General features: G+C 52.7%; 1 protein-coding gene across 1 annotated transcript in view; it reads left to right on the top strand.

Annotated features, from left to right (window-relative positions):
• The window catches only part of LOC119171524 (atrial natriuretic peptide receptor 1-like), a 642832-nt gene that overhangs the window by 507305 nt on the left and 123276 nt on the right, over positions 1 to 12251 (top strand). Inside the window, exon 18 of the mRNA XM_075892142.1 lies at positions 529 to 597. Coding sequence (XP_075748257.1) covers positions 529 to 597 — 69 coding nt within the window. The remainder of the gene's footprint in view (positions 1 to 528; positions 598 to 12251) is intronic.

The following is a 12251-nucleotide window of genomic DNA, read 5'->3' as shown; positions in this document are numbered from 1 at the left end:
GAATGACAAAATTTCTGCTCAAGTGGCTCGTGTTCTTGTGGCTGAGTATTGCATCCACTGAAACAAAACGTCTTTTCAGATGTTCTTTATTACTGTCTTGAATAAAAAGGAAAAAAACATTCACATAACCAGAACATAGGAATGTGTTGCCAGCTGCTAACGCCGGCTCATTGGGATTAAGGGCAGAAAAACAATAGACCAGACAGCACTGTAAGCGAGTGTAAGCTATAATCGATAACCCGACGCTCCAAACTTTTAGAACTAAATTGCTATATATGGTGCGACAGAAAAAAATTACATGGCAACGCACTCTTTTTTTTTGCGAAGCTAGTGACGGCATTTACTGCACTGAGCTGTCTTTGATGTACCGACGGCGGAGTTCTTATTGTCTGATACCCGAAAGTAAGGCTTTACCAAGCGTTATTGCTCTTCATTGCATTGGTGAAATGAGCGGTGCAAAAAGGATTGAGTGATGCGAAAGCGTCCTTGTTTGTCTTTTTCTTTTTTGTTCTCTTCCTTCCACGGCAGGTGGTCGATCTGCTAAACGACCTTTACACTTGCTTCGACTCGATCATCGAAAATTACGACGTTTACAAGGTAAGCCTCGGCAAGTCTACATGTCTTCATGCTGCGGTTGCAGATTGAGATCGTACTTCATTTTTTTAAGAGAGATTTGCCCATGTCCTTATTTTTTTTTCGTAGCGGAACAGCATGAAATTAGTAGTGACCGAATAAAAATATTAAAAGAACATGTCCTCAGTCACCTGTATTACTAGACTCACTATGTCGCCGCATTTATCAAGTCGCATTTCAGCCGTCTCTCGCAATGTACGCAATGCCCTTAGTCTGTAGCGCTGCCAATGGGAATTAACGAGCGTCCTCTCAAAGATAGTCAGTAGGAAAATGCTCCCTTGTTCGGATGTGCTATAGGCTCAGTGTTAACACGTCAGCAAGGAACGAACACTGCGAACCAGGGGCGTAGCCATCAGGAAGTAAACAGGGCATGTCCCCCCCCCCCCCCGAAATTTTTCGCCGTGGCATAGAGAGTGGAAAATGGCCATTTTAAGGGGTTCTTCTCACGAATTCAAAATAGTACCCCCCTCCAAAAAAAAAAAAAATCTGGCAACGCGCCTGCCGCGGACACTAAACTTTGCATGCATTCTGCAACAGTGAACAAACTGGTGCCACTGTTACGCGATAAATTTGATTCAGTCTCGCGAGACGCGAAATTTACGTGAAAATAAGTGGCAACTCACGCTTTCGATGATGACCCGCAGAGTACACATATCAGGTTCGTGAGGTTTACATGTAGCCATGTAGAGTGGTTAAATGTTAACGTTTGAGCTTTTCACTTGACACTCAGCTTGTTTACTTGCATATAGCATTTGTCGGTGCTTGCTTAGTGCATGAATCTCGTAAACTGGTACACGGAAATTCACGAGAACTCGCGATTTGCTACCTCAAATTGGCTAGTGTAGCACCGCTTGTTTTTGTGCGTTTGTTGATAGATTGCAGCACGCTTCAAGCGATTTGCTTGTTGACTGGTTTGAGACCGAAATTAATGAAAGATCCTCCGTGCTCAGATAAACGCTATGACGAGGTGTTCTTGATGTTGTCAAAGTATTTAGGAGCGAAGCTCCTTAGGCGTCGCCCGAGCGTCACCGGCGTAACCACCGGTGGCACATACCCGCCCCTGGTTAATTCTTGAATCGGCCATAGAGGGCGGTACTTGTATAGTACGCTAAAAAATGGAAATGGTACGATGCTAGAGGCCAATACTAGTAGAAAATAAGGATTGACGTCACACATACGGAAGGAGAGAGAGACGATAACGCGACTACGATCGCATGTTTATTTGGCAGCGCCGTTGTGGCGCGCGCGCGTATTCAGTAGCAGGCACTGCGCCGTGCTCCTGACCGGGCTGCAGAAATTAGGTGCCTTTCTCCTCTTCTAACCTCTACCACCACCACCACCACCATTCAGTAGCTTGGCGACGGAGGATAAACAAGGCTGCTGAGTGGCGTGCGTGCAAGCCGGCGGTAGCTCGCGCTCGAAGAAGGTACCCCGACGTGTCAGTGCGCGAAGCAGAAGCACGCCGCTAAGCTGCGCGTTGGTGCCGCGAGGACCCTGCAGTACGACAACGGGAGGCTGAAGCGGCGTGGCAGCGTCGTGTGGACCCAGCTTCACCCCATTCTTCATCATTCACCTCGTGGATACGCTGTCATTTTTTAACAGACTGCAGGCCTTTACGGCCCATGAAAGAGTGTGGTCGGTCCATACTAAACATGAAAAAAACATACACCAAGAGTAGACCGCTATGAGGCGTCGAGATGGGCGGACGTTTCCGCATCGGATCCGTCTTCTGCTACAATTCTTGCTGGTCTGCTCAATTCAATCTTTCCTAATTTTTTCACCAACGTTTCTGCTAAGTCTAGGGGAATACCCGGATACCAATTTCGGCCCGGGCCACCCCTCTTTTCTTCTTTCCCAACCAACGTTTCGCCTTCACTCGCTAAGCCTTGAGTAGGCTTCATACGACTACGGACCCCTGCGCCGGCTTGTCTCGCTGCTGCGCTGTCTTCATGCCTGAAGCCAAGGTGGATGGAGTAACGATCACTGAGGAAGAAGTCATTGAATAATATGTGGAGTTTAACCTTCCAAAACCACAATATGATTATGAGAGACGCCGCAGTGAAGGGCTCTGGAAATTTCGACCAGCTGGGGTTCTTTAAGGCGCACCCAAATCTGAGCACACTGAGGAAGAAGTCAGTGCGCCTGGCTAGATTTACGCAATCCGACATCCAGTAAAGTCTTCGACCACAATACCGGCAAACCAGCCAGCACCCGCATTGTCGCCCTGCGAACCGTAGCTGCGGCGAGGGTTGCAGCCGCCACCCGGCTCCTCCTGCTCCCAACGAATCATCACCGTGTCATCGTACGCCCCGGCGGTGGCCTGGATGTACGTAGGTGCAACAAGCTTAAGTTCTGACATAAACTACTCGCCGCACGACTCCCGACAATTTCGACGGAGGAAGATATTGTTTGCACAAATATGCATAGAATATCTTTGTGATCAGCACGCTGAACTTACAAATGGTCCAAGCGTACGCTAAAGTACGAGCAATTGTTCTCATAAAGCGAGCACATCCAGTATCCGCTTACGTAGTGGCGTCTGGCACCACCAGCCGAGGCGTAGTGCTAGGGGTCGACGCTGACCTTCCAGACTCGGTGCTACAACGCCTGTTCGTCTAATCAAACAATCCTGCGTTAAGGGGGGTACGATGAATCAAAAATACAACTACCATCGTCCTTCTCTACGATGAAATCCCCACCTATGTGCGCTGCGGCATGCTCCTGCTGCATTATGCGCTCTACAAGCTACAGATCTAGACCTGCCGCAACTGCGGCTGCATCCGGCATCGCCAAGACGTCTGCTTTACGCCATCCGAGAAAGACTGTGAACACTGCGGTATCAAACCTACCAGACCCGACCAAGACTGCGTGACACACAAGTGTGCGTTGTGCGGGCAGGCCCACATCATGGGCGACCGCACATGCCCAAATAGCTGTCAAGTCCCTTATGTCGTTTGACGTCAATGCCGCCGCAGACGCCGGCGTAACAACAACGAACAGCTCCAAGGAGGCTCGGCCACGCAACAGCCGACGCCCAAGCAACCACCGACAAAGCACCTGCCTACCACCACCAAGAAACAGACTTCAACAACTACTTGGGCGACCGAGTCGCCGGTAAAGGTGAGACTCGTGATTACGTGCGGTCGGGTAACTTGCCACAGCGTGACAGTGGCGAGTAGTAGTAGTAGTAGTAGTAGTAGAAAAATTTATTTAGAAAAAACAGAGGTTGCTGGAGAGACCAGCCTCTAGTGGGTCAGCCTCCTTCCAGTACTAAGTGTAGTCCCTAGTCAAGGACCCCATTGGTCGTGGCCGCTGCTGTCCTGGCATGCTGGACCGCAAGGTCCTGGCAACCGAGCAGGGCCGCCTCCCAGTTCTTTCTTGCTAGATTTGGGTTCGGGGGTAAAGAAGGATTGAGCGGGCATGCTCATATCATGCGGTAGGTGTCGCCCACCTCCGTACAGTACTGGCAGAGGCCGGAAAAGGAAGAGCCAAAGTGTTTAAGCACTGCCGGGCACAGCAAAGTATTCGTAAATAGCCGGAGAAGGATTCTGTCGTCCGTCTTCCGAAGTTTTTTGCAGGGCGGAGGAACATGATGGTGGGAGTCCCGGTAGTGGGTAATTATCTCACTATAAGTTAAGAGGAGCATTTTCTTCTGGAACACTGGGACAACGCCTCCTAGAAAAACTATGCCTAGAATGTGGCTCTCTCTTCAAGTGAGAGCTTGCTGCCAGCACAAAATTTTGGAGGCCATGCCTCCTACCGCGCGTTGCGACCGTCCGCCGCGTGGGACCGCTTGCCTCCATACCGCTCTGTCACGTGACATTACTGTTGGAGGCAATTGTGAGAGCATTGCTGTGTTCGCACGGGGCGACCGCCACAGGCGTTCGCCTCTGTACCAGAGGGGGAGGGTGAAATTCGATGGTAGGTGGCTCGTTCGCGGCTTACGTTCCAGGCATAATTTTTCTAGGAGGCGTCGACAGGGGTCATCGGTGGGTGCGGCAGTGGCCTGGGGAATGAGTGCGCGGGTCGCAGCGTGCGGCGCCTCATTGCCTGCGAGGCCCTGGTGGCCAGGAGTCTAGATTATTGAACGTGGAGAGGGGTAACCTACTTGCGGACAAGAGAGAGAGAGATGTAGACTTTATTAATTTCCGGCAGATTGCTGGCATAGGCTCCAACCTAGGGGCCAATGGAGAGACCGTGCTTCCCGGCAGATTCTTTAGCATGCTGGATTGCCCAAAGTTGCTTGTCCAGGCCCGAACTGTTATGCCAGCGAGTCCTCGTCAAACGTCCGTGCCTCTGAAAAAGGCAATCTGGGTCAAGGCCAGCCCGCAGTCCGCCTGGCGCGATCAACTCGACGGCGTGAACACGCGTGGCGCCTCTCTGGCCCACGTGCATTGAGTCAGCTGCGCACGTGACAGCGAGCCGGCGTCCTCGTGCCTGGTGGTCTGACGCATGGCGCGGCGGCCCCATTGGAGGAATCTGCCCTGACGACCAGCGGCGCTTCTGATTGGACATTTTGGTTGGACCCGGTGTAAATAAAAGAAGCCCTGCGGCGCGTCGCGATCGGCGGTCCTACGAGAGAGGAGTCCCCATGTCGGAGAGCCGACATGTGTGTGAGTCAGCGGTCTTAGGCGAAAAGTTGACCTATGTATTAGAGAGGAGAGCTCGGCTCTTCGAGTCTCTGTCGGCCCCAGTGCCGAAATTGTAACGCCTCTGTATATATGCTGTACATAAACCTTGTTTAACTCACCGTCGTCTCGTCCGCTCGTCTTATCAGTTCTGCGCAGAAGCAGTCGCGGGCTGAGAAACATACGCTACCAAACGGCTGGTGACCTTCCCGGCGGAGTTGAAAGCAGTGGCGCCTTCGGGGCCGTGTTGGCGTCGCCGTCGTTCGCAACAGTGGTGGCTTCGGCGGGATAGGCCCGTCTTGCGCAACAGTGGTGGCTTCGGCGGGATCGGTCCGTCGTTCGCAACAGTGGTTGGCAGCAGCGGGATCGGCCGGCGTCAGCGACATCGATGCGGTGAGTGCCTGATGTTTTCCCCTCAGTTCACCAGACTACTCTAGCTCAGGTTGTAGTAGTTTAGAGAAGGGCTGTGTGAAGCATTAGAGTGAGCTTTGATCGTTTCAAGCAAAGTCGAAGTGCTTTGAAACCAAAGTTAATGCGGAGGGGGTAAACACGGGAGAGTGAAAAGTTGCTTGCGCGTCTTGCTAGTTGACTTATAGTGGGTACGGCAAGTAAATTGTTAACAGGGGCAAACAGCAAGAGGCTAGTGTGAACGATGGAGAACCTTAAAGTAAAGGAACTCATCGAAATTTGTGAGGAACTCGGCATTACTTTGGGCCGTGCGAAACGAAAGCAAGCGATCCTTGAGATCATGAAGGATGAGGGAGTGTCGGCTGAGGAAGTCGATGAGGCCTGGGTGGATATTAAAGCACGCCGCGAAGAGGCTGAAAGGCGCGAAGCTCGCGAAGAAGCTGAAAGGCGCGAAGCTCGCGAAGAAGCTGAAAGGCGCGAACGTCGCGAGGAGGCCGAGAGACAGGAGCGTCTCGAGTTGAAACGACTAGAATTGGCAATCCTACAGTGTTCGCAGGCGCCTAGCGTAGCGTCTCCAACAGTTCAGGTCAGCGGTTTTAGAATTCGGGACCAACTGCCACCGTTCGTAGTAGGCGAGGACATGGCGAAGTATCTCGTCAAGTTTGAACACGTCTGTGAGCGAAATGCTTTGGAGCGGTCTCTTTGGGCGCGGAACCTGTTAGCTCTTCCTCCCGGCGAAGTGTCCGACGCGATAACTTGCTTGTCGAGGGAAGCGTTTGAGAGCTATGACGAGGTTAAGGAAGTGCTCTTGAGACGTTATAAGTTGTCACCCGAGGCTTTCAGGCAAAGGTTCCGGTATGCTAAAAAGGGGAATGAGTCACACGTTGACTTCGCGTTTCGTCTTAAAGCCGATTTAATTGAATGGCTCAAGGGCGAAGGTGTTTATGACGACCGCGATAAAGTGGTGGAATGCGTTGCATTGGAGCAATTCTACCGCTGCATCGAGGATAATGTCAGACTTTGGCTGCAGGACAGACTCGGGGAAGTACAGCTAAACAAGGCAGCAGAGTTAGCTGAGGAGTATTATACTCGCCGAAAGTTGCACAGCAGGGCAGTGCGCGTTGAAAAGGATGAGAGAAAAGAGGGCTTTTCAAGGAAACCTGATCAACGGAAACCCGTTCCGCACCGTAATTTCAAAAAGGACCCGTCTCTTACGAAGGACAGTGTAGGGGAAGGGCAAACAGAAGCGGAGAAATCGAGTGAGGTTTCTACCACACAGGCATTCGAATCGGAAAACAAACGGAAGCCGCTAATCTGCTACAACTGCAAAAAGGAAGGACACATCGCGAGAAACTGTCAGGAAAAGTTTGCTTTCGCAACGATCCGAGAATCAGAAAAAAACATGCGGTTGTTGGAGCCGTATCTCCAAGAAATTAGGGTGAATGAGAAAACGTGCCGAGCACTTAGAGACTCAGCGGCAACCATGGACGTTGTCCATCCTTCATTGGTGTCTCCGAATGACTTCACAGGAGAATGCGCGTGGATCAGGCAAGTCGCCGAGGAGCAGAGTGTTCGCTTACCAATCGCCACGGTTGTCATTAAAGGCCCGTTCGGTAAGCTTCGCACCGAAGCAGCTGTGTCTGCCGCGCTAAATGATCGTTTTCCTTATCTTTTCTCCAACAACTCGGAGCAGCTTCTCAAAGAGCAGGGCAAATCGTTCTTCCCCAACTTAGCGTGCATGGCTCTCACGCGATCGCAAGCGCGGAAGCTATCGCGGCAGCTTGATCTGGTTCAATGCGGTGAACTCTCAAGTGACCTTGTCGGCGGGTCGACGGAACCCCAGAAGGGAAAGTTTCCGCATGAGTCATGTGAGCAGTCACGCGAGCGGCCCGTCGCCGAACCGACCGGCGCTGTTTCCGTAGAAAGGGGAGACGACATGGCGCCATTGAGTCAGAGCGAGAGGGTTGCAACGCTCTCGCCTGTAGCGGAAAGTTTGAGCGAGCTGCCGAGAGTTGATCGAGAGACGCTCATTCGAGAGCAGCGTGAGGATTTCTCGATTGAAGCGCTAGTGGAAAGCCAGGTTGAAACGCTAGTGGAAAGCCAAATTGAAGCGCTAGTGGAAAGCCAGAAAAACGCGGCAAAAGTGCTGTCGAAGGAGCACTACGAGGAATCGGTGAAGAAGCGTGCTTTTGAAGTAGGGAGTCAGGTAATGCTGCCGCAGCCGTTCAAAAAGAACAAGCTTGAGGTTGATTGGGAAGGGCCCGCCAAAGTATTATCGAAGCCTTGCGATACAAATTATGAAGTGAAATTAGGAAGGCGGCCGGACAAAATTTACAACTTGATGAAACCATACGTTCAACATCAAGCGGTCGTAAATCTGTTGTTGAATGCTTCAGAGGAAGAGGAAGCAGAAATTTTGAGTTCTAGTGAGGTAATTGAAGGGGGATCGAAAGTAATCCGGGAGCAGATAAACCTAGAGCCTAGCTTAAGTGAAGGAGGACCTGAGAAAGAGGACCTGAGAAAGATTGGTTCCGAGTTTGAAGACGTGTTTTCGGACCGCCCCGGAAACACGAGGGTGATCGAACACGATATCGGGCTAAGCGGTGAGGAGTCAATCCGTAGCAAGCCGTATCGTTGTTCCCCTGTGCAACGTCGAAAGTGTGAGCCGCTCTTGGTGCCGCATAGGTATCGTCGCCTAAAAGTGGCCGATTACTGAGGTGGAGCATGTTGCTCCACAGCGCAACTTTGACGTTCGCTATCAAAAAAAAAAGGGGGGAAAGCTAAACGCTAATGCAGGTGCATTGAGCAGTGCGTTCCAGCTAGTAACTTCTCAACCTTTCGGTTTCTCGCTGGCGATTCGGGGCAAAATTTTGACCTCATCACGACCTGGGCTGAGCGCTCTCGTTCAGAGTGATCTCAAGGGGCCAACTTTGTGGTATTCTAATTCGTTACGTTGTTGTACGTGGGAAAAAAATCTTGAGTTGTCATTTTAGGAGTCTTGTGTCCCACATGTGCCTCTTGATGTAGAGGGAACAAAATTCCGATAGACACGTAGATAGGTATATGTTGTACTATACTTTGTCTGGTGTTCTGGCGGGTGACCGAAGGCACTTGCGTGTGTCGTGTGTTATCTGTTGTCGATCCGTTCTTGGCAAGTTGCAGAACCATCGACAAGTGCTGAAACTGAAGATGGTCAGAAGAGACGAGTGAAGCTGGTCGACAAGTTGTGGCGACAAGCCAGTGGAGCTGGGATCCGTCGTCAAAAATGGGACGTGTTCCCGGAACAGTCTGGAGCTGTATTCTCCCCATGGCCCTGGAGGCGAACCTGGAGGGACCTGGCGAACGAGCGCACCTGACATCCGAGCCCCGTGGAAACAGCTCGTCTTTCCGGTGCATTGTCTGGCGGCGGGGGTGCTGTTATGCCAGCGAGTCCTCGTCAAACGTCCGTGCCTCTGAAAAAGGCAATCTGGGTCAAGGCCAGCCCGCAGTCCGCCTGGCGCGATCAACTCGACGGCGTGAACACGCGCGGCGCCTCTCTGGCCCACGTGCATTGAGTCAGCTGCGCACGTGACAGCGAGCCGGCGTCCTCGTGCCTGGTGGTCTGACGCATGGCGCGGCGGCCCCATTGGAGGAATCTGCCCTGACGACCAGCGGCGCTTCTGATTGGACATTTTGGTTGGACCCGGTGTAAATAAAAGAAGCCCTGCGGCGCGTCGCGATCGGCGGTCCTACGAGAGAGGAGTCCCCATGTCGGAGAGCCGACATGTGTGTGAGTCAGTGGTCTTAGGCGAAAAGTTGACCTATGTATTAGAGAGGAGAGCTCGGCTCTTCGAGTCTCTGTCGGCCCCAGTGCCGAAATTGTAACGCCTCTGTATATATGCTGTACATAAACCTTGTTTAACTCACCGTCGTCTCGTCCGCTCGTCTTATCAGTTCTGCGCAGAAGCAGTCGCGGGCTGAGAAACATACGCTACCAAACGGCTGGTGACCTTCCCGGCGGAGTTGAAAGCAGTGGCGCCTTCGGGGCCGTGTTGGCGTCGCCGTCGTTCGCAACAGTGGTGGCTTCGGCGGGATAGGCCCGTCTTGCGCAACAGAACTGAGCAGTATACTTGCGGACAAAACTTAAGAATCTTTGCAGCTAGGGGTGTGATCCGTCCCAGTTGAAAATTTCGGGCAGCTCCTTTGGAGTCTGATAATATAATTTGAGAGCCGCCGTGTGGTATAGCCACAGCTATGGCCACCTCTTCAGCATGGGTAGCATTGGTTGCGCAGAAGGACAAACCATCGACCTACCTGTTATAGTGGATCACGGTGGCCGTATACCGACCCCCGCGGTAAGGGCCGGCGATGTCCGTGTAAAACACTTTTCGTTTAGAGCCGAATTCGCACCGGAGCACAAGAGCGCGCGCCTCTCGACGGCCAGCGTGCGAGTCACGTGACTTATTGGTGGGGAGGGGTCGAACATGAATCGCGTATTTCCAGTGTTCGGGCACTCGTACCCACTCTTCTGTGTGGAATTGATGCCGAATGTGTAGGTGATCTAGGAGTCGTCTGCCTGACGGGGTCTGTGCCAGACGCGCGTATTTATTTGTTAGGTGAGCCTCCTGGAGCTCCCGACAAGTGTTTACCACTGCCAACGCAAGAAGTTTTGCATTGGAAGTAGTGATCGGGAGATCTAGGGCTCTCTTGACAATTTTGCGAAGGGTGACTTCCAAGGAATCTTCATCGTGCTTCCGTAAGTGCAGGTACGGAGTCGCATACAAGATGCGACTAGTGACAAAATCATGTGTGAGACGAAGTGCATCCTTGCTTTTGAGACCTCCCCGCTTGTTGGAGACTCGGCGGACCATGCGGCCCACCTGTTCTCCAAACTTACCCAGCTTGTGAAGTGTTGTCTCGACCCTGCGGTGTTTGTGAATGTGGAGTCCAAGGACACGGATATCCTGTGCCTCATTAGTAGGCCCACTATGCAGGGAAAGGCTTGTGCGACAGGGCGTTGTAGAGGTCGTGTAGAAAATGTAGTGTTGAGAATGCAGTGGTCACTACCGAGGGTTTCCTCGGTATTGAACCAGTCTGCGTGTCTGATGTTTTTCGTGAATGTTAGGTCGGGGCAGGTGTTCCGGCTGACAGAGTTACCTACACGAGTTGCTTGCTTGGGGTCTGTTTGAAGCGTCATGCCCAGCGTGGAAGTTAGCTCCGCAAGTTTACTTCCACGCACCTCTTCCTTGCGATAGCCCCAAAGCCTGCTAGGGGCGTTGAAGTTACCCACTAATAAAAGAGGGTCATGCTTGGTGAGGTTCAGTGCCCTGCTGAAGATGCCAGTGAATGTGTAGCGGCCGGAAATGTCGGCTGCCGGAGGCAGCGAGAAAGGAGACGTGAAGCAGGTTTGGAGTTGCAGGGCAAGACTGTTTATTTCCACTCCGTGCGAGTGACGAGAGCTCCCCTCGACGAGGGAGAGAATGAGGCACCCCCGCGTTCTTCTACAAGAAAGAGGAAAAGGGGCCCACCGAGCGAGCAGCCGTAGCATGCCGCCGGTCTAATCCCCGGAGCCGGCCCCGACAACACGTTGTTCCCCGAACACAGAGGAGGAGGAGCTGGCGCCGCGAGTAGGCGCGCTGTCGACGGCCGGCTGCAGACGGGATAGGAAAGAATGCGGTGGTGCTTAGCAGCTTCCCCTACAAAGGCTCCCCCCCCTAGATTGCGGAGCTTTTAAAGAAGGACAGCAGTTACGGGCTGAATAGTGAAAGGTCACAGTCCAATGGTTAGCACTGAAATCGTACGTGAGAGGCTGCTTGAATGGAAACTTCAATATGAGCAGGCTTGGCGCGGTCAACGGCGACGACTTCTCGTTTCCCCCGCACGTCGATTACGATGGTTTTGTTAGTACGTCCCAAAACTTTGAATGGGCCATCGTACGGTGGAGTAAGGGGCGGCTTCGTTGCGTCGTGTCGCACGAACACATGGGTAGCAGAGTCCATGTCAGGAAAAGTGAAAACTTTCCTGTTGCGGGCGATGCGAGGTGCTGTTGGCCTGAGTTGCGCGAGCCATGCGCGCAGCTTCTCGATGTGATCGGAGGCTGTTGGGGCGGAAGGTGTCTGGTCGGAGAAGAATTCTCCCGGGAGGCGCACTGTTGAGCCGTAGACCATTTCCGCTGCGCTGAAGCCGAGGTCTTCCTTCACCGTTGAGCGTAGGCCAAGAAGAACGAGCGGGAGCTTCTGCACCCAGTGCTGGCGGTCGAGTTTCGCTGCCAGTGCGGCTTTGAGTTGCCGGTGGAAGCGCTCAACCATTCCGTTGCTGGCGGGGTGGTAGGCGGTTGTATGCTGCAGCTTCGTGCCGAGGAGCGTTGAAAGTGCGGAAAAGAGGTTGCTCTGGAATTGCCGTCCCCGGTCAGTTGTTATGCGGGCGGGGCAGCCAAAGCGGGACACCCATGTTTGAATGAAGGCCTGCGCGACGGTCTCAGCTGATATGTCCGCAATTGGTATAGCTTCGGGCCACCGGCTGTACCTGTCGATGCATGTGAGCAGGTACCTAAATCCTTGGCAGGGCGGTAGTGGTCCCACGAGGTCAAGGTGAACGTGGTCA

This window comes from Rhipicephalus microplus, chromosome 4 (assembly GCF_043290135.1).
Source record: "Rhipicephalus microplus isolate Deutch F79 chromosome 4, USDA_Rmic, whole genome shotgun sequence".
In the NCBI taxonomy this organism is placed as follows: domain Eukaryota; kingdom Metazoa; phylum Arthropoda; class Arachnida; order Ixodida; family Ixodidae; genus Rhipicephalus; species Rhipicephalus microplus.
Note: the sequence above shows the minus strand (reverse complement) of the source record. Positions and strands in the feature narration are given on the sequence as shown.